General features: G+C 44.4%; 2 protein-coding genes across 2 annotated transcripts; one reads left to right on the forward strand and one right to left on the reverse strand.

The window, feature by feature from the left end:
- The first annotated feature begins 23 nt into the window (after positions 1 to 23).
- Positions 24 to 21,511, forward strand: MACROH2A2 (macroH2A.2 histone). Its single transcript, XM_084210274.1, has 9 exons — positions 24 to 337; positions 4,911 to 5,144; positions 12,362 to 12,468; positions 13,722 to 13,919; positions 15,142 to 15,252; positions 15,619 to 15,718; positions 16,615 to 16,704; positions 18,384 to 18,558; positions 20,590 to 21,511. Exons 2-9 carry the CDS (start codon positions 4,973 to 4,975, stop codon positions 20,753 to 20,755), a joined length of 1,119 nt encoding a protein of 372 aa, XP_084066400.1. The 5' UTR covers positions 24 to 337; positions 4,911 to 4,972; the 3' UTR covers positions 20,756 to 21,511.
- Positions 21,512 to 21,754: 243 nt separating this feature from the next.
- Positions 21,755 to 26,289, reverse strand: AIFM2 (AIF family member 2). Its single transcript, XM_084210339.1, has 8 exons — positions 26,089 to 26,289; positions 25,119 to 25,234; positions 24,345 to 24,464; positions 23,899 to 23,991; positions 23,536 to 23,644; positions 23,199 to 23,351; positions 22,685 to 22,885; positions 21,755 to 22,186 (listed from the first exon to the last, which is right to left on the reverse strand). Exons 1-8 carry the CDS (start codon positions 26,261 to 26,263, stop codon positions 22,032 to 22,034), a joined length of 1,122 nt encoding a protein of 373 aa, XP_084066465.1. The 5' UTR covers positions 26,264 to 26,289; the 3' UTR covers positions 21,755 to 22,031.
- Positions 26,290 to 27,374: the final 1,085 nt, after the last annotated feature.

Raw genomic sequence — 27,374 nt, forward strand, 5'->3', positions numbered from 1 at the left:
GGGGCTCGGGGCGGCTCCGGGGCCGAGCGCGGCGTCCCCGAGGCTGTGAGGCCGTACCAGGCCCGTCCTGTCAGCTGCATCGGGGTCGCCCGATGTTGTTTGTGAGTGGAAGCTGCCTCAGCAGGGACCCCCGGGGCTTGCGGGGGCCCTGGAAGCTTCTTTGACGGGGAGCGCTCTCTGTGTGGGCGGTTCTGGAGACACCGCACCTGCCCCCTGAACAGCGCTATGGCCTTAGCAGTTCGGTCAGACAACGAACCCCTGCTTCAGGTCTTCTTCAGGGTTATTTTTCGCAAATATTTCGTTTGTAAGTGAATGTGCAGCCTAAGCTGGATCCAAGGTATGTCTGTGGGTTCATTGTCAACTCCTAACTGTTCTGATAGATCTGCTGGAGATGAGGGGAGTGCAGCTGTGTGGATAGTCCCGAATGTCCTTTATTTTAGCCTTTGGCTGCTGAGTTCGAGTTCTCTTGGTGTTTGGAAGTCACAGAGTCAGAGAATAATGGGGTTGGAAGAGACCGCTAAGATCATCGAGTCCAACCCATGCCCTGACACCTCAACCAGACTCTAGCACCAAGTGCCATGTCCAGTGTTTTTTTAAACACATCCAGAGATGGTGATTCTACCACCTCCCTGGGAAGAGCATCCCAGTACTTTATTATTCTTTTGGTGAAAAATTTCTTCCTAATATTCAACCTATCCCTTCCCTGATGTAGCTTGAGACTGTGTCCTCTGGTTCTGTCAGACACCAACCCTACCTGTCTACAGCCTCCCTTCAGGGAGTTGCAGAGAGCAATAAAGTCACCTCTGAGCCTCTTCTTCTCCAGGCTGAGCACCCCCAGTTCCCTCAGTGGTTCCTCACAGGGTTTGTGTTCCAAGCCTCTCACCAGCCTCATTGCCTCCTCTGGATGCACTCAAGCATCTCAACATCTTTCCCAAGTCAAGGTGCTCCGAGGGCTGGAACCTCTCTGCTCAGGAGACAGGCTGGGAGAGCTGGGCATGTTGAGCCTGGCCCTGGAAAGGCTCTAGGCAGACTTTGCTGCAGCCCTTCTATACCTGAGTGGGGCCTGTGAGAAAGAGGGAGAGGGGACTTTATACACAGGCAGATAGTGACAGGGCCAGGGGGAATGGTTTAAATCTAAAAAAGGAGAGATTTGTGTCAGATGTTATGAAGGATTCCCTTCGTTTTCCCAGTGAAGGTGGGGAGGTCCTGGCACAGGGTGCCCAGAGAAGCCGTGGCTGCCCCATCCCTGGAAGTGTCCCAGTCCAGGTTGGATGGCTCTTGGAGCAGCCTGCTCCAGTGGAAGGTGGACTCTTAGGTATTTTTCCAGGAGGTAGAAGGAAAATATCACTGGTTGCCTTGGGCTGTGAAGAAGGCAAAACTCATCAGAGGAAAGCCCTGCTGCAGTCATGTTGTAGAGAGCTCTGTGAGTTGTTTTACCTACTCAATCCCCCATAGCAACACGGGGTTGTTGGAGTCATGGCAGAGTGGGAGTGTGCTGTGACCAATTAAGGGATAGGGAAAAGAATTGCTTTCAATTGCCCAAGCCTTGTTGGCCTCATGGCAGGCAGATATAGACACAGCCCTTGTAGCTCAGTGAGGATGGACTTAGCACGAGTGGCACAGGTTTATTTTTAAATGGAGGCTGTTCTTCATGAGGAGAAGCATAGAGATGATGAATCAGCTGGCAGAGAGGGAACGAGTGTGGGTAGACTTTTCAACTGATAAGCCTTTGAGGCTTGGCTGTGTCCTCAGAAGAGAACAATTAGGACAGCAGTGCTCAACTTGTAGCTCTTTACCTGTTGGTTGCAGTTCAGGTGAGTGTGGCAGGGCTGAGCTCATGTGCCCCTTCCTGCAAGGAAACCAGATCCCTGCCTTTGGGATTTCTTTGTCCAGGTCCACAGGAGTTTTCTCTGCATGTTTCTTTGTCCAGATCCTGTTGTGACTATGCCAGAGCTTGGCTTTCTACCAAAAATTGCCTCCTGTAGGAGTCAAAACAAGACACTGTGTTTGTTGCTCCTCAGTGCACTCTGGTCCGTGTGAGTTGTAAAGCAGAGACAGTGTTAGCAGAGTTTTGAAACATCTTGTATTTAGGCTCTCACAAAATTCTCCAAACGTAACCTGCAGTGCATTTGGAAAATATTTTGGGATTCCAAGAGCTGGCTTGGCAGCAGGGGAGTAAATAATAGCAGAGGGCTTCCTGTGAGAGAGGAGGGGAAAATAAAGGAGTAGGCAGGGGTGGAAAGTTCAGTGATGGCAACAGAAGGATGAGCCAAAAGTGAGTAATTAAACATAAATTTATATAATGCAGCAGCATGGCCCAAAGCAGTGTGGTTAGTTGTATACAAATATGTTTTGATTTTCTACTATGGAGATCAAGTGTAACAATGGTATTTTCTGTGGATCTAATCCCTTGATGTTGGCCTTTTTCCATTGATTTTCATTCAAGTGGGATTTGATGCTATAGGAACAAATATATGAGAGGTTAGTTTAATATAATTTTGATACAGGTAGTGTACTCTTTCAGCATGGCTCTCTGTAGGGGTTTCAGTGCTGGACTGAACTCTTGGGTGATAAAACTGTCCTGCCAGCATTGCAGGAAGCTGTTTGTACCCTACTGCATACATTTATTAACTTCCACTTCAAAAAGAGTTATTGTTGCTCTAAAGGGAAGGCTGTTCTAGAAATTGGCTCCTCTGATGACTAGAAGCTTAATTCCCAGCCTGTGTTTATTATTTGGATGTCAGTTGTCACAAACTGAGAAGGACACATTTTAAGGGTTGTTATTATTATGAAATTGAATGTTCATGAAGGGTTTGTTGCAAATTGCGAGTTACGTCAAGGAAGATCACCAGGTCCAACCTCCAGCCCCGAGGCAGATCCAGTGCTGCTGGATTTCTGCCATACATTCTCAAATTGTTCTGAAGTTGTCCTGATGGGAAGATTCTGCTGCCTCCCTGTGTGCTCTCTCCCCTCTGCTATACAACTTCTGTAAGAGTCACTGCTGTAGGGAACACTTGCTCTCTCCACCTTCACAGCATCTCTAAGGACCAGTATCATGCCTCCCCACTTCTTTTCACCTTCCTTTGGAGCTCTGTTGCCACCACTCAGGGTTCCAGGCTGGCAGTTGGCAGGGAATTCAGAGTAGGATGATGAGCAATGCCAATTTTAATGTGTCTGTGTCTGATAGGTTTACTGGTTTAATCTTTCCCAACTTTCCTTATCATGCCCACATGATACATTGCTCACAGAAAGAAAAAATTGTCTGGCTGATACACAAGGACATGCCAAGGTTTTTACAGCTCCCTGCTGATTTTATATCCTTGATAAAATAAATGAAAATTTATGATAAAGTTTAGCAGTATCACCTAGATTTGTTTGAATGCTTTCCAAAGTGTTTCCCTTGTTGTGTTTCCTTGTTTCACTGAGGTGAATGGATGCTGGCAGTGAGGTAATTGTGCTTTCCTTGGCAGAAATCTCATCTGTGGCAGACCTGCTTAGTGTTTGCTTCCAAGGAGTAACCAGGCTCATAATTATGCCTCCAGGGCAGCTATCAAAATGGAGTTAAAACCAAGTTTTGTAAACAGAGTTAAAACTCTCCCAAACATTATTTGTCTGAGAGTGAGAACTGGAGGTGTAATTGTGACCACATGCAAGCTTTGGAGTAGAGTGGCAGATTCCAGGGTTTGTTGTCTGTTTATCCCTAATCTTGTGGTTGCCAGAAAAATAAGGAGGAAACAAGGTTTGTTTTCTTTGCTCCTGATATTGCTACACTGACAGTGCAGTTCAAAAGCAAAGTTATAGCAAATATTCCAATTATCCTATGTGGTGTTTGTGAGTGTCCCCAGGATGAAGTGAGAGATGAGAATCTGGCTCCATGTTCAGGAGGCTGATTTATTATTTTATGATACTATATTATATTTAAGAATGCTATACTAAAACTATACTAAAGAAAGAGAAAGGATACAGATAGAAGGCTTAACAAGAATGATAATGAAAGCTCGTGACTGACTCAGAGAGTCTGACGTGGGTGGCTGTGATTGGTCATTAATTAAAAACAATTCACATGAAACCAATCAAACGTTCACCTGTTGGCAAACAATGTCCAAGCCACTTCCAAAGCAGCAAACACAGGAGCAGCAATCAGATCATTATTGTTTTCATTCCTCCCTGAGGCTTCTCAGCTTCCCAGGAGAAAATCCTGGGCAAAGAGGATTTTTCAGAAAATATCATGGTGACAATCCTGCTTTTAATGAATAATGCCTGCACTTTAACAGGTGTTGAGAGCAGCTTGGGATTTTTGCTTCTGGAACAGCAGCAATGCATGAAGATCACAGAGTCAGAGAATAATGGGGTTGGAAGAGACCTCTAAGGTCATCGAGTCCAACTCATGCCCTAACACCTCAACCAGACTCTAGCACCAAGTGCCATGTCCAGTGTTTTTTTAAACACATCCAGAGATGGTGATTCTACCACCTCCCTGGGAAGAGCATCCCAGTACTTTATTATTCTTTTGGTGAAAAATTTCTTCCTAATATCCAACCTATCCCTTCCCTGATGTAGCTTGAGACTGTGTCCTCTGGTTCTGTCAGACACCAACCCTACCTGTCTACAGCCTCCCTTCAGGGAGTTGTAGAGAGCAATAAAGTCACCTCTGAGCCTCCTCTTCTCCAGGCTGAGCACCCCCAGCTCCCTCAGTGGTTCCTCACAGGGTTTCCCAGCCCCTCTCCAGCCTCATTGCCCTCCTCTGGATGCGCTCCAGCATCTCAACATCCTTCCTAAACTGAGGGGCCAGAGCTGCACACAGCACTCCAGGTGTGGTCTCACCAGTACAGGGGCAGAGTGACCTCCCTGCTCCTGCAGGCCACACCAACGTGTTGTTTCTCACCAACACTCTTGGTTTTCTCTTGCAGCCCATAGATTTGGAGCAAGGCACTGAGAACCACCAGCAAATTGAAAAACACGAGGCTGCAAGATGTCGGGGAGGAGCGGGAAGAAGAAAATGTCCAAACTGTCCCGCTCGAGCAGGGCCGGGGTGATCTTCCCCGTGGGGAGGATGATGCGCTACCTGAAGAAAGGCACCTACAAGTACCGCATCGGGGTGGGGGCACCCGTCTACATGGCAGCTGTCATAGAGTACCTGGCAGGTAAAGCAAGACCTGCTCCTGGCAGTGCTCCTCACACACAGGAGCCAGGCTTAGCCAGGGGAGGGGATGGGAGCATGTGGAGCACTCCTGGAAATCAGGATCTGCTGAAAACGCTAAGACGGTTCACTTCTTGGATGGAAATTCTCTCCTTTAGAGGCACCATGCTTGGTGACTAGCTGGAGTGTTTTTTTAATTGTTTTGCAGAGTGAGGAGTGACTTCTGTGTAGTTTCTGTAGTGTCATAGAGTACCTGGCAGGTAAAGCAAGACCTGCTCCTGGCAGTGCTCCTCACGCACAGGAGCCAGGCTTAGCCAGGGGAGGGGATGGGAGCATGTGGAGCACTCCTGGAAATCAGGATTTGCTGAAAACGCTAAGACGGTTTGCTTCTTTCTTGGAGAGGATGGAAATTCTCTCCTTTAGAAGTACCATGTTTGGTCACTAGCTGGAGTGTTATTTTTTACTGTTTTGCAGAGTGAGGAATCACTTCTGTGTAGTTTTTGTAGCTGTCACAGAGTACCTGGATATAAACCCAGAGCCTGCTCCTGGCAGTGCTCCTCACACACAGGAGCCAGGCGTAGTCAGGGGAGGGGATGTGAGCATGTGGAGCACTCCTGGAAATCAGGATTTGTTGATTTCAGATTTCAGAAACCTGCTGTAAATGCTAAGCAGGTTCATTTGTTTCCTGAGAGAGAGGCTCAGAGTGGAAATTTTCTCCTTTAGTGACCATGCTTTGTCACTAGCTGGAGTGTTATTTTTTCTTGTATTGCAGAGTGAGTATTCACTTCTGTGTAGTTTTTGTAGCTGTCATAGAGTACTTGGCAGGTAAAGCAAGACCTGCTCCTGGCAGTGCTCCTCACACACAGGAGCCATGCACAGGATGAGATGTGAGCATGTGGAGCACTCCTGGAAATCAGGATCTGCTGAAAATGCTAAGAAGGTTAATCTGTTTCCTGGAGAGAGGTTGAGGGTAGAAATTCTCTCCTTTAGGGGCACCAAGCTTGGTCACTAGCTGGAGATTTATTTTGTCTTATTTTGCAGAGTGAGGAGTCACTTCTGTGTAGTTTTTGTCCCAGAGAAAAATGGTATTAATTAGTTTTTTTGATACACCTAAATGTGAACAATAACAGAAAAAAAAGCAAATCCACCTTATACTGCTTCTGTGCTTTTTAAGTGAGAAAACTGTTTTGCTGGCTGCATTTCTCCTTGCAGGAGAGTGTCACAATGTTATGAAATATAAAAGGGTTTTTTTGAAATTAAAAAAAACCCTTTTGCTTTGCCTAAGTGTATAAAGAAAGTGTTCTAGGGTTATATCTTCCCACATGCCCTGAATTTTCATTTTCCTGCCTTTCTGAAATTGAACTTTGAGGAAGGGGCAGGTGTCCCATGGTGATACAGTATACTGTGATTCTGTACAGAAATATTTCAGAGTGTCCTTTGATCATATCTGCTGAGTTTCTTGTTTAATTATGGAAAATAGCACTTCAGCAAATTGTTAGAATTCACGGTGCAGAGAGCATTCTGGTTCAGGTTACTCGGGGGGTACAGATCAAGACTGAGGTGCATTAGAGGATCTGTGAGGAGTCACAGCCTGGATGGAATCAGTTGAGTTATGTTTCAGCAGTGTAATTTATTGCCAGGTTGGCATGAAGAAGCTTGCATGGAGCCTGGTTGTCCATGCAACAGATTTTATGTAAACACTGCTGTCTTTTTTACACATGAAACCTGTTCTCACTACCAGACAATAAAAGCATTATTTTCTTTCAAAGTGTGGAGAAAATCTGAGATCTCACTAATAAATTTCACTAATTTAACAATTTCATAGCAGATTGCAAAAATTTCCATGTTTGTGGCAGTACATTCCAGATGAGAATCAATTTTATTTTTTTTTCCCCCTGAGGCTACTTCTGGAGCTGGAGTGACAAAGTATTGCTTGTGTTGAAGAAATCACAATAACTTTTATAACATAATGTGATGCATTATGACTCTTGTGACCTTCTGTCTGCAGAGAAATAATTTTTTTCTTCTCCTACTCCACAGGGAGATATTTCTAGGATAAACATTTGGAGATGCTTGTTCTGAGCTGTGGCAATTTTTACAAGGTGCAGTAATAAATTGTCAGCAGCACATCTGGTATGTGCAACATTTCAGTGGTGCAGACTGACTTGTGGTCAGCACTGTTTGCCTGTTACCTGAACTAGAACAATGTATGTCTTGGCTCTGCTCCTGGGTAGTAAGTGCAGTTTAATTTAAATCATTAATCTGATATGAGCAGATTATGTGTGGGCCTACACTTTGCTTTAGAAAAAAAAGAATGTGTAGTCAACCAGGCAAGAAGATTGCTAGAGGTGTAGGCTGGGAGCCCACATAAATTGTAAGAGAATGCTATTTTTAGCTGCTTGGTTTAGCAGAGAACTCCTGTATATATTGTGATAGAATGGAGTAATGTTTCTGAGCAAACATCTATTGCTGGTGGATTGTGTTCTTTCCAAACCAAAGTTCCTGTGCTCTGTCCAGGATTTGTTTGGAAATATTACAAAGGTGGAGAGTTCAGTTAAAAAGAAAAAAAGTGTTGCAGCATTTAATCCTGCTGATCTAGTTATTCCTAATATTACAGATGTATAAAGTCTTTGGTTTTGGGAAGCCTGTGGAAACAAAAGAGGTTTTTCCAAGGATGTTGTTGAAGAGGGTATTATATATCAAACAGCTAAATTGTCTTCTCATTATCTGATCTTTCTGTTACAAATGCCATTCGTTTCTCCTGGATTTGCAGGTGTGAAATGGTGGTTTCTCAGGATGAAAGGCTGCATGCAGGGGAACTGCTTCAGGCTAAATCTGGGAGAGTGGCAGTAAGGGACTGTCACTTTTTAGCTGTTCTACAGAAGCAGGTTGAACATATTTTTTTAATGTTAAAACATTCACGAAAACTTCTCCTCTAATCCCCTGAGTGCTTCTCTGTGTTTGAGCAGAGATTTAATGCTTTACAAAAGGGGAAGGGGGGGTCTGTGCCCCTCAGAGAAATCTGCTCTCTTTGGCCAGGCTCTAACTTTGATAAAACACAGGATGCTCATGCTCAGCAGAGACTTCTTAGACTTTTAACAGCTAAAATCTCTGAAGTCTTGGTCCTCACTGAACATGTTCCAGCCTCTCTCAGCTCCCAAATCATAACATTGTGGGGAGGCAGTGGTTATGGAAGAAAAATGTTGGTGTTAGAGACAGGGTAACGATAGGTCTGGCTACTGGGGAGAGCTGGACTGGTGACCAATAGGTAAATAAATGGTGAGGATTGTCTCAATATCCTGCCAGGAAGCTGGAGAGCAAGTTGAAAAAATAGGAAATAGGCCAAGGATTGGATGGAGGGGGTGCTGGGCAGGAATATTGAGCCAGAGTAGACAGGAAAAATGGTGACAGGAAAGGTGCTGAGATAGAAGTCTTGGTGTGGATTGCCAGGGAAAGGAGATTGGGATGTGGGGAAGCAAGTCATGGCTGGGATAGGAGCAGGGTGGATGAGGTTGGAAGGGTCAAACAGAACCAGAACCACCTGAGTGCCTGCATTCCTCCAGGGCTGGCATGGACCAGCAGATCTCTGAGTGACCAGTCCTGCATGGTCTGCTGCTGGCCTGGGTTTGTGCTGCCCCAGAGCGCTGAGCCTCATGGCTGGTATCATCCAGAGGCTGCAAATACATCTGGAGCATCCTTACTCCCAGTCTGTGGAGTTGAGACTGCTCTTTGGCTTTGGTATGTGCTCTGTGTCACAAGATACTAGACCCCTGTTTTTTTCCTTTGTAAGCAAGGTTGATCATGGCAGCACCTCACAGCCATTATTACCCCCAAATCTGCACTTTGCCTTATCAATCCCATCATTAAAATGCCAGCAATGGTGGTGGACTCTCAAGAAGAGATATTTTACCTCAGCTGATCAGCTAATGTGAAAATCTCCTCACTGTTTTAAACCTTTCTTTCTAATCTCTCCATGCTGTTTTACATTTTAGGCTCATATTGTAAAACTGCAACTGAATTCCTATCCAGAAGGTTGTGTTTGCTGAGAATTCCACTGGCTTCAGAGTTAAAATTCTCTGAAAAATTGGCCTGAGTCCCATCTGATTGATGGGTTTTGCAACAGACTCATGCTCTGAGTGTTCACAGAGCTGACTGCAGGCACAACCACCTAAATCAAACATCAACTGCATATGTCCCACAGGGCATCTTCCCAAAAAGCAGGCAACGAATACAGAAGCCCCTTGATGAGGAAGCACAAGTCATGTTCAGAGGAACTTTTGGAAGATCTCAATGGAAAGCCACCCTCTCTAAATTAGGGCAGAACATACCACCAGCAAAGGCTTCCTCCTTCACAGGAATCACCTGGAGCACTCTTCTGCCTGTTGTGCTCATCTGCCATGCAGAGACAAATCCAGCAGATACCTTTCCACCTGTAAATGGAGGACAAGGACTCCATCATCAATAGCTTTTTGCAGAGTAAAGGTATTGCTGGTACATTTTTATGTGGTAGTGCAACAGGAGCTGACAGAATTTCTCCTGAAGGGGAAGTGGAAAACAAGACAACCTGTATGAAATTTTTCCAATTTGCTATCAGTGATTCTCATAGACCTTTCTTAGCAGTTCACCTTCCTGAACAAAAACCTTTGGCATGGCTAGGATGCTTTAGTTCCCAGACATTTCAAATCTGCTGATCCATCAGCTAAAGAAACCTCTTTTCCCCTGTATGTCACAGGGTGACAAGATGTAATCCCATCCAGGTCATAGCTTGGCTGCAGCTTGTCTCTGCTGGAAGAGAGTTATGTGCTTCTGAAGATGTCTGGATTTGAAGTTAAACTTCTGATGTGGAGGCATCTTTGTGGATTTTGACTCTTGCAGGAAGCAATATGATTTGAGATTTCAATATAATTCTTAATGCCTGTGCTTAGAGCAAAAAGTAAAACCAATTTATGGCTGAAAATATCAAGATGCCCAGTTCCAAGAGAATTTATTATAGTGTAGGATCTATATTCTACTTTCCTATATTCTATATTCATATTATATTCTATAATACCTATTTATATAGGTATTTATATAGGTATTATAGGACCTATATTCTCAGACTAGTATTTTTAGAATTTAGGTGACCTCAGCTGTTAAGAAATTTCTAGTTGAAATGTAAAGCAGTTTCTTGAGGGATCTGTTATTGTTAGCAGAGCATGTGACAACTGAAGCCTCCAGTTTTGATATTGTATTTTGTAAATGCCATTTTATATTCTTAAGATTATGAGCCCCTGCCTCTACCATTAGAAAAAATATTCATAGAAACCTTCACTAGAAGAAGGTAAGGTAATAATTTACCTATGCAAATGTTTGGCATCCTTTGGTAAATCATGTACATATTCCACAATCTGCCATTCATCACCTCTGCCTCGGATTCCCTTCTTCCCAGTGTCCTGTGATGGATGGCTGGCATTTGAGTGTTCTGCCTTTTTTGCTCTTAACATTAGGCAGAGGACTAAGAGTGCACCATCAGGATGCTGCTGGCCAAAGGACCCAAACCTGGGGCAGTGGGGTGAGCACACAGGTAGCAGGATGTGCCTGTTGTTGTGGCACACCTGAAAGAGCTTCAGTTCCCACACAGGTAAGTATCTGCTGGTTTTTTGGATTTTTTTTTCCCCCTGATGCAATTTTCCTCTGCTGTCAGCACACATCTGCAAATCCCACTGGAGGAGCCTGGGTCTCTTTTCTTGCTCTCTGCTGGTCTGCACAATGGATGGAATCTGTTCCTGCTGTCTGCTGCTGTGTTAGCTCTGCTGGCAGAGGTCTGGGAGAGGGTCTGACAATTCCAGCCCTGTGGGGGTGAATATGTGGGATCTCTTTGCAGTTTCCTCCTTTAAAATCCAGGACAGACTAGGAAATGCTAGAGCTGAGAGGTTCCTGCCCTAACTTTTACAATTCACTGTAAATATGCATGTAATTTTTCAAAAAAGGCTTTTACATTTCCAACATTCAATTAAATATGTGTGCTGTGTAGCAGTGAAAACTGGAAGACAAGTTTGTACTTTTGTTCTTCTGAGTGGAATTGAAGGCTTGTATTTTTCCCATGAGTCAGAGCTAAGCCCCATGTTGAAATCATTTGGATTTTAGCCAAACATTATGTACATTTCCACAAGATTTTTCCTGAAAATTCTTCTTTTATAATAGTTATAGTTCTTTATGTAGTTTGCAAAAAGGAGTGGGATGTCATTAAGGCTTCAGTAAGTTATTAACAGGATCCTGATCGGCTGTAATTTTCATATTCCTGTTACTGACAAACACAAACCCAAAAGACAGGGACACTACATACTTTTAAAATGAAAAAAAAGTGGGAATATGATTTTTAGGAGTAATTGGAGGGAAAAAATTCCTTTCTCCTTCCTTCTCAGTGTTTCAGTAGAGCTCTTACATGAGAAATAAGTTCTGAGTAGAGGCCAAACTATGTAAGCTAATGAATTATACTGATTGCTACAGTCCAAATAAACTTAGGAAGAAATATCTGTATTTCTGTAATAATTGGGAAAAGCTCAGTGACTTTGGTTACAGTATAAATGTTATTATTTCTCTAACTGGTAGGTAGAGAAACTACCTTTGAAGTGACCTCCTGTTCCCAGAGAAGGACCCTTCTATCAATATTTCATGCATTGAAGCTCTCACGTTGTCTCTGCTTGCATCTGGATCAAACCTTTCATATCTTGTTCTGAAATGAAGCTTCTCACAGATTTTCAGTGTCCTTTAATGCAGAATTCCAGCAGTGCCTGGCTAGTGTGTTGGCTTTCCAAGTATTTCTTCAAATGCACCTCAGTCTTCATCTTCCCTGGTCCTGAGAATCCTTGCTGTTTGTCAGAGCTGTCTGTTCCAGGTTGGGGGTTTCACTGCATGCTTGACTGTTCTGTTGTCACAAGGCTGCTGATGTACATTTTTAGTTGGGGTTTTTTTGCCTTTTTTAAAGAGAATTAAAAGAAATTATGTGAACCAAGCTTAGCATATTTTCTCCTTTAGGGAATTAGGAAGGACAAATGAATTTATCTAAATGTACAGATACATTGAGTGGGGTTTGGTTTTTGCCTTTCTCTAGTGAGAACCTTTTAAATCTGGAAACATCCCTGAGAAGGTAAATGGATATTAAGAAGCAGTGTAAAATGTGTATGCAGCATGTACCTAAGCTGCATTTTTGTTACTGGTTTTTATCTTGATGTGTTACAGCTGAAATCCTGGAGTTGGCAGGAAACGCGGCGCGGGACAACAAGAAAGGCAGGATTGCCCCCAGACACATCCTCCTGGCAGTTGCAAATGATGAGGAGCTGAATCAGGTGCCTGTTTGCATTTTGGTGCAAGAGTTGTGTGCTTGAGTGAAGCTGCTACCAGGGAAGGTTAGAAACAGCTTAGTCTGAGACAAGAATGAGATCACAGTTATTGGAGCAGAAGATTGTGCCCTCTTAAAATAAAGGCAAACAAAAATTAAGGTTATTACATACCTCATCTTAAATCTTATGGACATAAACTGGTTCTTCTTAGCAAACAAAAATTAAGGGTATTACATACCTCATCTATGAATCCTGTTGAATCCTATGAATCCTGTTGAAACAAGTAGTCTTGATGCTTCACTTTTCCCTCAGGGACATTTAGTACTTTAAGAAAATGTGCAAGACCTTCTCCCAAAAGCTGTAGAAAAGTGTGTTTTCTATTATATTGGCTGTGAGGCCCATGTTGGGTAGGGATCTGGCTCACTCTCTGCTATTGCTGCCTCCCTGTCTGTTTGCCCAAACTGTGGTTTTCAGCACTCTGACTCCTGGGATCACTTGTGGGATCACTTCTGCTAAACTTGTTGAGTGAGGACAGAGATCACAGCATGGGCTGCAGATTGTACTGTTCAGGGCTGCTGAAAAGGTTCAGTCAGCATCAGAGTATCTCCTCTGTATGAAGATGGATGATGTCATTCACACTTTGAATACTCCTGCACTTAATATGACTGCTTTAAATAATGAAAATGTGGTGCCCATGAAGTCATGTGGCTCTATTTCCAGTCAAGTGGAGTAAAAATTCAAAACAGGCCAGAAGAGAAAGTATGCTAACACTACCAGCTCTTTCCCAGCTCCCTGTTTCTGGTCAGTGACCTGTGAGCTGGGATTTAGATCCAGTGTTGTCTCTCAGGAATTAGCCAGACTTTGTCCTCTACATGGTATCACAGCCCATTCCTGTTGTTTGCCTCTGCAAAGCAGGTCCTTGGAGCTTTTCCTTGCTTTCACTGCATCTGTTTCCCTGCCAAAGAGATCTGCATCCAGTCTTCCTCTGAGCAGGGTTGTGGTGCAGTCCTTTTTTTAAGTAGCCCACAGACACTCTTCTTCTTTTCCCCTGATTCACTGCTCGTGAGTCACCAAGGACAGGTTTGCCTTAAGAAGGGGTAGGAATGGTTGTACAGCAACAGAATTCTCCAGGATGTGCTGGCTGACTTTGCTGTCACCTGCCAAGTTCTTTGTTATTGTGGATCCTCTCCCTAATTGTTTTTGGTGGTGCAGACTAAGAAGATGTGTAATTTGCTTCTATGCACTGCTTCTCCTTGCAGTTGCTCAAAGGTGTGACTATTGCAAGTGGAGGTGTCCTGCCCAGAATTCAGCCTGAGCTTCTAGCCAAGAAAAGGGGTGCCAAAGGCAAATCTGAGACCATCCTTTCCCCTGCTCCTGAGAAGAAGGGGAGGAAATCCATGGTGAACAAAAAGAGTGGGAAGAAGGCAAAGTCTACCAAGGCCCGGACGTCCAAAAAGGTAACCAGGGGGCAGGTACAGATTCCATGTAATAATCTCTTGATAATTGTGTAGAATCTCTTACCTCCACTCTAACTCTGTGGCAGTGAACCCTTTTAAAAGAAAGGAAGCTGTGTTCTAAAACATTTTCTACCAGAGATATGTCATGCCTTGTACAGTTACTGGGTTGCTGTTAAAGATTTTTCACTGTCCAGAGAATTTGTCCCAACGTGGAACTTCAATGTCATTTTGACAAGCTCTTTGTTTCATGTGTTCTTAGCTGTGCTGTTGTTAGTGAGTTTTAAGAGAAGAATAAATCAATCAGAACTTGACCACTGCACTTACCCATCTTCTATCACTATCCAAAATGGATTAATTTGGTAAAGCAGTAACCCAGATCAGTGCTCTTGGTTTGTCATTCCAGAGCATGTACCTTGAAACACTGCTGAGCTTTTCATTGGGTAGTGTTAAATGATATCAAGCTTTGACTTAAACTTTTAAAACTTGGATTAAGCATATTTTTCAAAGTTTTAATACATGATAATATGCAGAAACAGCCTTTAAAAAGAAAAGAGAGTTGCTTAATGGGATGTTTAATTGGATGCCTCTGTGCATTGATCTCAGCTACCACCTTACTTTGAATTGTGCACATGCAGAGTTTCGACTTGTTAGGAGGTAGTAGCTCCTTGACATACCTTAAAGCAAATATTGAGAGGTGTGAGGAGATGCTCCTTTAGCCCTCTAGGACTGGTAGGTTTGCTGCTCCTGAAAGTAAGCTATAAGAAGGCTTTATCACTTAATAACTTAAACGTTTGTTTTTCAGACCAGAAAGTTGTTTTTTCTTCAAACTGGAGCATTTGACTGGGTTACTTAGTGACTAAGTTTGATTTAATATGAGGTTCTGCTCTGTTAGCAACAAAAATAAACTAACACATGCCCACCCATATAAATACAACCTTAATTGTCAGTAAATCTACAGATGGGTGTGGGTGCCCTGCCTCTGAATGTGACTACAAAAGCATGTAATGCCTCAGATGAACCACTGATTTAGCATTATATAAACAGTGCAGACCTCTGTTGTTACATAACCTTAGGGGATTACAAGGCTATGAGTAATGTATTGATCTGAGAAGATAAGATTTGTAGTGAGTTATTGACTCTCTCCATTATTGAATAATGCTAGATGGTGATTATTTTGTTTCCTTTGAGAAGTCTTGCTTTTTTTTTTTCTCCCATTAAATAGAACAAACAAAAGGACAATGAAAAAGAAGGAGCTTCAAATTCAACAACTGAAGATGGACCTGGGGATGGTTTCACTATCTTGTCCTCCAAGAGCCTCGTGCCAGGACAGAAGGTAATAAAGAACAATAACAGATTGGGACTTAGCATGAAGGGAAGGATGCTTTTCTCTTAAACCAAAGCATTTCCAAAATCAGCCTTTTTTTCCTTCAAATTATGATGTTAGAAAATTTGTTTTCTAGCAATAACTTCCTCTGGAGCAAGCTTCCAAATTGTGGGCATATCACCAAATAATCTGAGTGGTGTGCAAATTAATTAATTAAAAGCTAAAAGTCAGAATCACACATACTGAACAGAATAAAATAGCTGGTCTCTGAAAGACTGAATCCAACATTCTTTCACTTCAGCTTTTTGGTATGAAAATGATTTTGCTCTGGGATTACTATTTATTTGTTCCTCCCCCCTCATTGTTATTTTTCAGCTTTCTCTGACACAGAGTGACATCAGCCATATTGGCTCCATGAAAGTAGAAGGCATTGTTCACCCTACAACTGCTGAAATAGACCTCAAGGAGGAAATAGGTGAGGCTCTGTATGTGCAGAAAAAGATCATCTAGAGCTGGAACAGTAGCTGGGCTACTGGCTGCCTGCTGAGATCCCATCCTGTTTCATCTGAATCTACCCCAGGCCATAAAATATCACTTACAGCTTCTGAAAATCAAGCTGGGTCTGACTAGGTGCAACAGGCTAATCACTCATTTGTCTGCTTTTAATGACAAGCAAAACTCAGATAATTTGTTGAAGCACATGAGCAGCAAAGGTGTAAATAATTATTATTGAGGTGTTTATTGGCTTATTTTTACATTTGCATCTGAAAATTGCATTGCAAAATGATATGTTATTAACACTTCTAACTATAACTTCCATTGGAGGATGTTACATAATTTAGAAATACTCATGTACAAAGCCCTATACTGCTTGTGCAAAATAAGGAAATACTGTTATTACAAATATGGAAATTTAAGCAGGAGGGAGGTAAAAAGCTATTCAGACAGTCCCATAGGGGGCACAGAATCTAGTAGCAAGCTTTTGGATCATTGTTTTTCAGTCATCAAGACCTTCACTGGTATCCCAGCTGTGTTTGTTTCAGTAAATAGTAGGGTTTGTATGTTGGGTTCATTTTGGAGGCTGAAATCCTGAGTCCTGAAAATCCCACTCCACACTATTTTAGCCATGAGTCAGAGTAAATAGCATTCTTACAGATATTTATATTAATTTCCAGTAGCAGCATACAGGCTCTACAAAACCATGACAAGTAAACTTTATCTGTGTCTAGGCAGAGTGGTAAACATAAAAATCAGCTGCTGCTGGTAGAGGGAGACAGGATAATGTGTGTACAGTGTTTTTTTAAATAATGTGGACTTGTTTTTCCACACTGATACTCTGAAGCCAAGGCCTTTTGCTCTGTGTCCTTGCAGGCAAGGCACTGGAAAAGGCTGGAGGCAAAGAGTTCCTGGAGACAGTGAAAGAGCTTCGCAAATCTCAAGGACCTTTGGAAGTTGCTGAAGGTGAGAAGGATTCTCTGCTCTCTTTTGGACATGGCTCATTTTATATGTTCTCTTCTCTGGACATTCTGATCTGTTCCTGTTGTTATGTGTCTTTGCTCATGTATTGTAAATGTTTCCTCAAAGCTGTTGCTGATATGGGCAGCCTACAGAGGGGGGAAAAAAGGAAGAATAAGATACCTGTGGGCTGTACACATTTTGTCTTGAGACTGATCAATTTGTCTTAGGCAATTTCTGTCCAATTGGAGTCCAAAAGTTAAGGAAATCTTGTGCCATCTTTCCTGCCCTGTTTGTACTGCAGCCTTAGTGAGAATCAGAAACAGCGCTCAGCCTAACATATAGGCTGAGGAAAAATCAGGCATAGGAAAAATAAGTCATACTTCATAAATTATTCTCCTTTATGCATATTAGATGAATGTGTATAACCCACATAATTACCTTACTTTGAGCAGAAATGAAGATGTGATCTGATCTGCAGAACTGGCACGCTTTTTGGAACTGCAGCTACTTTATTAGAGGAGCTCCCTTCAAGGGTTAACACATTTGTAGCAGGGAACAGTTTGGGACCTCAGATTGTGCTTCCTTTGTGGACAGATTAAACCAATTGAAGGTGTCTGGAAGACAGATGGAGAAAAGTTACAATATGCATTATTTGGCTTAGTATCTCTATACCAAAAAAAAAAAAATTTGCTTTAAATAGTCTAGTTTGGGAAAAATCCTAATTGAGTAGCCTAGTTTTATCATCTGAAATGATAGAGAAATTTTTATACAAGATAATTTGCTTGACTTTCATATCAAATCAAATTTATATGCCATAAAATCAAAGTAAACTACTTTTCTCTGTCAACATCACTACCCAACTAGGAGATAGACTCCTTTTATACTATTAAGACAGCTGGTTAAAATTTAAGTAGCACAGAATTCCTCTATGCCTTCAACAGAATTCCTTTGTAATGGAGAACAAGTGAATACATCCAGGATTTTCATCCTTGGGTTAATTCCATCCTGCACAGCTGATTTCAGAGTGTTTAACCTGAGATTACCAAGACACCCAGACTTTCAGTAGTGCTGATGGTGACAATTGCAACAAAAGCAAATTGATGCCATGCTGTAAGCTCTGCAGGTCTTGGAGAAATATTACACTTTCTGAAAAATTCATCTGAGACTCCTAATTGGACATAACTGGTGGGGACTTTCAACAACTTTGATTTTTATGTCCTGGTCTGAATTACCCAGCTGTAAAGTGAGTCTGCATATTAGTTCCCAACTCTCTGGAATTGTAAAGATGATGATGATGATGCAGGATATTTGTACAAAGCACTCAGTGCCAGCTCTGCAGAAATGTCTGTGGGGATTACTGATACTGTGTTTAGGGCTAGGTTTTTGTACTTTGTATGAAACAAACCCAGAGGCCTTGCTGGATGAGAGAGCTAAAAATCATTATTGAGTAGCTGTGTGCTAACCAAATGAGCCCTGGGTTCTTTGGCCTCCAAAGAAATAACAATTGATCACAGAAGGAATGGTGAGACAGGTTATTATTGCAAGTGAGCCACTGTGGTGTATTTTAATCCCAAATGTATTTCTTTGGAGAGGTGAGGTAATTAAGAAGGTACTTTGGGTTGAGAGGTCGTTGCAGGGTGGTTTCTGTTCCAAACTAAATGTTATATTTTCATTTGTGTTAGCTGCACTCACTCAGTCTAGCGGCCTAGCAGCAAAGTTTGTCATCCACTGTCACATCCCACAGTGGGGCTCAGACAAGTGTGAAGAGCAGCTCGAGGAGACTGTCAAGAACTGCTTAACAGCTGCAGAAGACAAGAAGTTGAAGTCTGTGGCTTTCCCCCCGTTTCCCAGCGGCAGGTAGGACTCCCTGTGTCAGGTAGCAGAGGTGGAATTGGCTGTCAGAGCTGCTGCTGTGACAGAGAGGTGCCCTCTGCTCTGTGACCCTGCCTCTGCTGCTGCCATCTGACACAGAGCTCCAGAGGAATCCAGCCTGAAGTGCAGTGTTTGCATGAAACTGCCAGAGAGCCTTTGTAAAGAGAAATTAGCCAGCCCACAGGAGAGCTGAGTGGGCTTGCTGTGTTTTCTATTGCTAGGCAGTCATTTTCATTCCTCTGCACCACCTCGGGTTTTGTGTCCCTTCATTTTGCTGTGGGGAGTCTTATTAAACCTGCATTTGTACTAATGAGATTAGGGCAGCATAATTCTGAAGGCAGGTCACAGTGATGCCACCTGAGCTACGTGGATGGGGGGTGTTCACTTAAGCCCTCCTGATAATAGATATTGAAAAGACTTGTCACACAAAACCTTTCAGAAGAAAATCTGTTTCTCAAATATGGATCTGCTTTCAAAAGTGTGAACCATTAAACCAAGTGTGAAGCCACACATTTCTTTCTTAATAACTAGCAAGTAGAATGTGCTTGACTAAGAACTCTGAAGTATTTTTCTTTTTTTTTCTTTCAAATTTCTTTTAAAATCAACAGTTTGTTGGTCTCTAAAGACAGGAGATCTTACTGCTAACTGCAGTAGTTGTTATTTTGTGTTAGAGTTCATGTGCTTATATTTATTTTGAAATGTATCTATTGATTTTGGTAGTAGTGCCCAAAGAGTGGAGTACATAGTAGTCTTCTTGTGTTGGCCTGAGAGTCAATAAAATGAAAGTAAAACTGCATTTGATCAGTGAAATCACCACACATCACTGAGTACACAGGAGGCGAAAATGCCATTTTTATACAGATACTCTTCAAAGCAAAATACATTTTTATGAATCAGGACAAAAGATTAAATAGAGGGGCAGTGCAATTTTTAGTCATTTTAAAAATATACAGATATTTTTGTTTATGGTTTTCAGTGAAAGCAAAGTAGGATACATTGTTTTAACAGTCTTTAATATAAAAATGAACTATAGCTTTTAATGCCAATAGAAATAGTTCTAGACAACATATCTTCTAAGAGCACAGAATCAGATGAATCCATTCTTGGACCATTAGTCTTAGTGCAGATCTTTCTGCTGCTTTGTTCCATTTCACTCTGTTGCTCTTACAATTACTCCTCCTAACAGAAATAGAGAGACTTACCAGGTGCTGCTGGTTTACACTTCATTTATCAAAGTACCTCAAAATTTCCTGAAAAAAGGCAGTTTTTTAAATAGGACTTTTTGGTTTTGCTGTCATTTTACTCTACCTACATGTCTGCACCTGAAATGATGGTTTTGTGGGTAGATAAAGAATTATACTGTATCAGTTATGTGAATTTCCATTTTCCTCCATCCCATCTTAGGGACTATGTACAGTAACTGATGTAACATTGGGATACTTCAGTTGTGCCAGATCTTTTTGATGGTTTTCAACATAAATATGATTGTAGGTTAGAGAATATTACCATCAAGAGGAGTGAATGAATGCAGCTCGACCTTAATATGGCTTGGAGTTGTAATTTCAGTTATTTTCACAGGAATACCAAGCAAAGTATATAAATGACAGAGTGAGGAAGTCAGCTAAGTAGGTGATGTTTTGAGTTTGGGGGTTTTTTTTTTCAGTTCTCAGATTAAAAAAATAATCCTCCTTGGAAATTTTTAGCCTCCAAGGCAAAAGGGCAAGCTAATTTTTTTTTAAATAATTGTAAATAAAAAATAAATTTTAAAAAATACAAATAAAAAAATTTGTAAATAAAAGAATTTGGTCATAAGAAGTAGAAGCAGATGAAAACCGAAGCTATGCCAGCAAGGAAACCTAATTCAGCAGCAGGTGAATATTGCTACCAAATCCTTGGGGTTTGCCAAATTGCAAGTGGCACTATCTTAGCAGCCTGTGGCTGGAGCAGCCCTGGCTGGCTTCTCTCAGCATCCCTGCCCAACACTCACCTGCTCTCTTTTCTTCCCTGACCACACAGAAACTGCTTCCCAAAGCAGACGGCAGCCCAGGTGACCCTCAGAGCCATTTCCACCCATTTTGATGGCACCAGCTCTTCCTCCTTGAAGAACATTTACTTTCTGCTCTTCGACAGTGAAAGCATTGGCATCTATGTGCAAGAAATGGCCAAGCTAGACACGAAGTAGCAACGGCAGCCAAATGAAACTTTATTTTTCAACAAACTTGAGTAGCATTAAAAGCATTAGAGGTGGGTTTTATTTTTTCAATGTGATGATGAGGGGGAGTGGTAGTAGTGTGACGTGTTGTGACTTGATGGAGAGCTGTGATTAGAGATGAGAGGGGTTTAGTCTGATTTCTTCATGCCATTTTTATCACCTTAAGCAATTGAGTTATCATCTGGCTTCAGGAGTTTAGTGTCCTTTGTTACTTTAGTTTAGAGGTTTTTAAAGAGTAACCTCATTTTAGATTTGTAGTGATGATTTCTTCACACACATACACACACACATGCCACTTTCAAGAAAGCTCTTAAAAATGTTCTGCTCCTTTTTCCCCTCCCTTTAGGGTAGATGGTAAACTTCTGCCTTCAGCCCACAGAGAGGTGAAAAGGGTTTTAGAAGTGATGCATGAGGAACTTCTGTTTTGCTTTTAACTCACAATAACCTCTGTAATTACTGAGAATATTTCATGGTGATTTTGTTTGTTTTATAAGAAAAAAAGAAAAAGATGTGTCAAGTGTGGTTATTATTACAAACCCTAATTTTGCTCTGGGGACTTCTAACCCAAAAAAGAAAAAAAAAAAAGGAAAAGAGAAGAAAGAAAAAGCAGCAGCATCTGTAATCCGGTGCTTGCCATATCACAACCAACAGCTTTTCTGGCTGAAGTTAGGTGCTATAAGTGATGTAATTAAAGCTGCTGAGGAGATTTTGACACAAAGCTGAATTATATTCTGTTGCATTCCAGGCTGACCATATCCCCTTCCAGGTTTTAGACAGGCATTACCCTGGCAGCACTGTGAGCCATTCTCCCTGCAAGCTGCAGAGCAGATGCCAGATCTGTAAGAATCAGGTCCTTCTTAGAAGAGCAAGAATAGAGAAAGCCAGGAAAAAAAACAAACAACCTTCACAACAAACAAACCACAGAGATTCTGAAAAGCACAGTGTTTATTGTTACAAGTCAAGGTAAGCCAAGCTTGTTGCCCAGAGCTCTCTCAGCAGGGGGAGTAAAAGAAACATTTCTTCCCTGGTTTTTATCATGGGAACTTCTGTGCAGCTCATTTGGGAAGTGCCTCCTTCCCTTTCACAGCAAGGCAGGCAGCCCTTTTATGTCACAGTGTCAGGTCACAGTGACAGGTGGCCTGAGGAGGTGCTGCAGAGGACACTATCAGCCAGTCCAAGCAATAGAAGTGCACCCTCACCCTGTTGCAGCAGCTGTGCTCCTTCCTGGATTGTTCCTGGTGCCCTCTCAGGAGGGCATTGTCTGCCCCATGGTCTTCCAGCTCTTGGAGACAAACAGATCCCTGCTCTTGGCAATGGTCACCAGGAGACGTCCCACGTAGTAACCATTCACCTGGCCCACACCATCATTCCTGCCCATGGAGAGCAGGAATGTCAGTGACCCTGCAAAGGAGATGTAGAGGTGGAAGTGAAACAGCTGTTGTCCAGCTCCCCTGCATCTATGTGGAACAGCATTCAGCATAGTTCTGGTAAGTTTACATCAGTGCTCAGGAAGAAGAAGACCCATTATCCAGCTGGATTTTTGAGACCAGATTGTTCAGTTTGTGTTTGTTGTAGTTTAAGGGGAGAAAGAAGGAAAAAGAGAAGTCATCTACTCCCAAGATTTAATTGGACAGTGAGCAATTTTAAGAAAATAAGTTTCATGAATAGCAGACTCCCACCATTAGTGAAGAAAGAACACGTTGTGTGGTAGACTGACACAGGTAATTAATATCTACACTGTGTCTTTGGCAAGGACTAATATGAAGGTGAGCTATAAGCTGATATTACCCCCATTTTGAGTTCCTTCACAGTGAGTTCAGAGTCTCATGAGTTAAGACAGCTGTTCCTTGCAGAAAAGCAGCCCAACACCTAAGGCCAGGTGCTAGGAGCTGACCTTACCTGGCTCATAGGTTTTGAGAGGCTTCTGTGTCAGGCTGTTGATGATATTTGTCACCACGATGTTGGCGTGGAGCCCAGCATGGTAGGCCATCTTGGGCTCTTGGACATCTGCACAGTCCCCAATGGCATAGATGTTCTCATAGCCTTCCAGCTGGAGGTGCTTGTTAACTTTCAAAGCACCATTACTTGCCATTTTGTCACCTGTTTTGCCAAACAGCAGGATTTTAGAAGCAGCTTTGTGTTGCTTGTTGTGGCCTGAAACCCCAAAATGCTGCAGATGTAATTGACACAAAGTGAGGGGTTGTTTTTCACCCTCTTTTCTATGTGTCAGGGTGCTTTTTGCCTTGCTGTAGTTAATCACTGCAGTCTCGTGCAATGCATCACCCTTTGATATTTGGGTAGAATCACCCCTGCAGGTTGTACACCATCCATTCCCCACCTCACACCCCTCAGGCACCACACACTGAAGAACTGCTGCTTCTCCCCCCACTATGGTTTGGGTTTTTTCACTTACCAAATGCAGCAGCATATGCAGAAGAGTTAATCTTTATCCCTGTGCACAGCACCACCATGTCAACAACCACCTCAGTGCCCTTCTTTGTCCTCACTACCATGTCCTTCTGGAAGTGGTTTGGCCTGAGCCTTTCTATGTCGCTGACCTTTTCACCTGTTGCAACAGAGAGCCCTGGGTCACAAACCTTTGCTAGGCTGTGGTTTCCAGCTAACCCAGAGGAACAGGAATTCAAGGGAGCCATGTGTAGCCAAAAAAAGTCAGAAAGAGGACATCAGGAGATGCTTTGGCTAACGGAAGAGTAGCTGGTAGGTGTTCAGAGGCATTGTTAAGGACATACTTAACAGCAGCCGGACTCCTTTCCTGAGGAGAATCTCTTTCACCACCTGACGGACACTGGGCAGCAGCTCCACGTCAGCCAGTGCAGTTTTTGAGTGAATGAGGGTGACCTGTTGGGGACAAAACACCAAATGGGGACACAGGAACAGAACAGGACTCACTGCGTGCAAGATGGGAGCAGCTACAGCCGGTGTCCCTCCACCCTAATTAATTCCTGCAAGAACAAGCCAGGAAGGGGCACCTAGTGCCACAGTCCTTGCTGGTGGCTGGCTACAGGCTCAGCAACCAGGTGTGCAGTCATCTCAGGTACCATGGAACAGTATCAGAACCAGGATGGAGTTAATTGTGGTGAAGATGTTCCCACCTCTTTGTCTGGGTACTCCGTTTTGATCTCGGCAGCCATCTCCACTCCAGCAGCACCACCTCCCACTACCAGGATGCGCTGAGATTTCTCCATCTTCAAGAGAAGATTTGTGTTAGAAGAGAGCTGCAAAGGGCAGGAAGCCAGATCCCTTCAGTCACTCCATGAACATTCTGGGACACAGCACAGGCCCAACAGCAATAAACCTCTTAGCTCATTAAGAGGCAACAACAAAGGAGTGCCCTGTGCAGTCTTCCTGCCTACCCTGTAATTCTGTTGAGCATTTCAGGTTTCCCCTTGTGCTAGAGAAGCCATGGTGAGCTCCTTGTCCTGGCTGCTCCCTGTGTCCCTTCCTCTTAGACACAGCTGGCTCCAGATAGCCACAGAGTTATCTGGGACAGGGAGGCTGAACAAAGGCAGGCAGCATTTCCTAAGAGTTGATTCCTCACCTCTTTAACCATGTCTTCATAGGTCTGGATGGCACTTTCCATGTCAATGACTTGGTTGAACTTCCCAGGGAATGGCCCATCACTGCCTGTTGCAAGAATGAGATGGGAGTAGTGAAGCTCCTGGGAGGACAGAAGGCAGAATGGGACATTAGACCTTTTAAAAGCAGAGCCTAGAATGCAGTGGTTAGCTCCTAGGTATTGGTCACTCATTCCCTCATCTCTGTCCCTTGCTGGTAACCGGGAAAGTACTTGTCACTGTCAGGAAGTTACTTTAGGAAGAGACCCAGGCCAGGTCACAGCAAGTAACTGTTCCTCCAGGTCTGAGCTAAGCACCATTCAGGTGAGTTGAGAGCTTTAAAGAAATTACCCTAAATTTACCAGGAATAACTTGATATTTATGCTAGACACTCACTGGTTCCAGAGACTAACTTCTCTCCTGAACAGAGGTGAGACGCTCTGGCTGAAAAGAATGATTGATGCTGCTGCTCTTGTCCCTTCCTGCAGTTAAATAAGGATCTGAGCCCCAGGTTTAATTGTTGAGCTCTAAATCCAGCTCTAATAATAAAAGCTCAGCTGAGCAGGAGAAAGGGTTGGGTATTTACTGCACACCCACATCCCAGCACAGCTGAAGGCCACTTAGCTCGGCTGGAAGGGATGGGGCTGTGCAGGAAAAGATGCCAAGTTCTTCAGGAGGATGGAACACACCCTGCTGAAGGCTGGCTGCCTGCACTAGCAGGTGATCCCATGAGGCAGCCAGGTCATTGCAACACCCACCTCACCATCACTGAGCACCACTTGTTGCCTCTCAGGGTCTATGGCCACGACCTTGCCTTGTCGGAAGCTGTCCCCAAAGGTGACCGAGTAGGAGATGAAAGTCTTCTTGGCAAATCCTGTGGGAAGAGGAGACAATGGGAGAGCTCTCCTTCTCTGGAGGCTAACCACCCCCTCTTCTCTTCACCCCTTATGCTGTCCTTGCTCAGACAAAAGTATGGCAAGCATCTGGGACTGTGGGCTGGGCTTTTGCTGGGTGTTATCTCTGCCCAGCAAGGAGCTTCAGGACTCTGCCTCAGATCAGATGATACTCTTGGCTAGATGGCTTTGTCTCTGCTCTTTGTATCTCCTGCACTGGTTTACCAATTAGTGTTTCCGTGGTCCTGGCGGTTTCTGGCTGGGCGTCAGAGGCTTTTTTCATGCAATCTGCCTCTCAGATCAAACTTTTGCTGTCTTTTTGGTGCTTGTTCCCAGCCTCGAATGGGGTATTTTACCCCTAAATTCCCCAGTGACTGGATTAATGGGGTTGGCCCAGACAGGCCTGAGCAGCTCTCTGAAGGGTTTTATCATCCAGGGCCTCACTGCTCCACATTTCAAGGGCCAGAAAGTGATTGACTCACCCCTTCCAGCAGCTCTTGCTTTTAGCTTAGTCACCTTCTAAACTTTTGAAATAAAAAATAAAATAAGGGGTGGGGGTGGGGTGGGGTGGGGGGGGGGGGGGAGAGAAGGAAGGGCGTGGGAGAGGAGAGATAGTCTGAGCCGTTTTTACTCAGTTTTCCCAGCTGATGTGCAATTAGCTTAACCACAGACGGGCTGCGGGTCCTCCCGTTGCCAAGTATTTGTTTTCCCCATGGAAAACATGAAGTCTTTCACCATCGCAGGGCGGAGAAGACAGCGTGAGCCCGCGTTCCCTGCCGCTGCCCGCATCCCTCCGCAGGTACCGGCGGGACAGGGGGGCTGCCCGAGCCCTTACCGCTCTCCACGGCGGCCCGGAGCGCGGCCACGTTGTGATGGAAAGCATCTCTCACGTCCACCAGCACGAAAGGGACGGCCCAGGACTTGAGCAGGCTGGCGGCCGCCGTCCCTCCGAAGCCGCCCCCGACCACCACGACCCGCACGGACTCGTCCAGGGACAGGCGGGAGCCCATGGCCAGCGCGGCTCCGGCGGGCGAGGCGCGGGGGCCGGGCCGGGGCGCGCTCGGCCTCCCCGGGCGGAGCCGCGGGCGGAGCCGGGCTCCGGGGCGCTGAGCCCGGCACCCGGGGCTGGCGGAGCCTTGAGCTCCGGGGCTGGCGGAGCCCTGCGGCCGTCGCCCGGGGCTGCCGGGGCCCTGAGGACGGAGCTTGCAGAGCTGGGCACCCGGGGCCTGCAGAGCTCTGAGCCCGGCACCCGGGGCCTGCAGAGCTCTGAGCCCGGCACCCGGGGCTGGCTGAGCTCTGAGCCCGGCACCCGGGGCTGGCTGAGCTCTGTGCCCGGCACCCGGGGCTGGCTGAGCTCTGTGCCCGGCACCCGGAGCCTGCAGAGCTCTGTGCCCGGCGCCCGGGGCCTGCAGAGCTCTGTGCCCGGCACCCGGGGCTGGCTGAGCTCTGAGCCCGGCACCCGGGGCTTGCAGGGCCCCGCAGGAGAGCCGCGGGCAGGACGCGGCTCTTGCCAGGGGAGCAGCGCGTCCCGAGCGCAGAGCGCTTCACCTGCCCTAAGCCCCCCCGCCTACATCCCCCCTGCGAGAAGGGAGCGAGGGTTTTACAGACTGACTGAGGGTTCTACTCTGAACTTCATAAGGCTGCAGGCTGGAGAATGGCCCGCTCCACCCGAAGAAACAAGCTTTTGAAGAGGGAAATTAAGATTACATAATTACAGAAGCAATTAGGAAAATACCTCTGAGATCATCGAATCCAACCTATGAGCAAACCGGCAGCATGGCACTCAGTCTTTCCTTAAACACCTCCAGGAATGGTGAATCCACCACTTCTCTGAGCAGTCCATTCCAATGTCTAATCACCCTTTCTGCCAGGAAATTCCTCCTGGTGTTCAACTTAAACACAGAAAACATCCATCTGCTCTGAGTGGAGCAGGAAAGGGAGCCCAGAGATGGTGTGCAAGAGAGAAGATCACAAAATCTCAGAAAGGTCTGGGTAGGACGAGACCTTAGAGGCCATCTGGTTCCAACCTCCCCACCATGGGCAGGGACATCAGCACGGTGGAGACAGTGGGATATAAAGAGGCAAGGGCTGAGGAGGTGGCAAAGGGCCCAGAAGAAGGGG

Source organism: Fringilla coelebs (assembly GCF_963513975.1).
Source record: "Fringilla coelebs genome assembly, chromosome: 8".
Lineage (NCBI taxonomy): Eukaryota > Metazoa > Chordata > Aves > Passeriformes > Fringillidae > Fringilla > Fringilla coelebs.

What these genes read in the sequence shown, in the direction of transcription:
- AIFM2 (XM_084210339.1), bottom strand. Translation starts at nt 26,263, where the DNA reads ATGGGCTCCCGCCTGTCCCTGGACGAGTCCGTGCGGGTCGTGGTGGTC. An exon ending in CGGAGTACCCAGACAAAGAG is followed by an intron (nt 23,645 to 23,898) that starts GTGGGAACATCT and finishes TGTCCCCAACAG; the next exon opens with GTCACCCTCATTCACTCAAA. An exon ending in TGCATATGCTGCTGCATTTG is followed by an intron (nt 22,886 to 23,198) that starts GTAAGTGAAAAA and finishes TTGGCAAAACAG; the next exon opens with GTGACAAAATGGCAAGTAAT.
- MACROH2A2 (XM_084210274.1), top strand. Translation starts at nt 4,973, where the DNA reads ATGTCGGGGAGGAGCGGGAAGAAGAAAATGTCCAAACTGTCCCGCTCG. An exon ending in AGGCCCGGACGTCCAAAAAG is followed by an intron (nt 13,920 to 15,141) that starts GTAACCAGGGGG and finishes CCCATTAAATAG; the next exon opens with AACAAACAAAAGGACAATGA. An exon ending in CCCCCGTTTCCCAGCGGCAG is followed by an intron (nt 18,559 to 20,589) that starts GTAGGACTCCCT and finishes CTGACCACACAG; the next exon opens with AAACTGCTTCCCAAAGCAGA.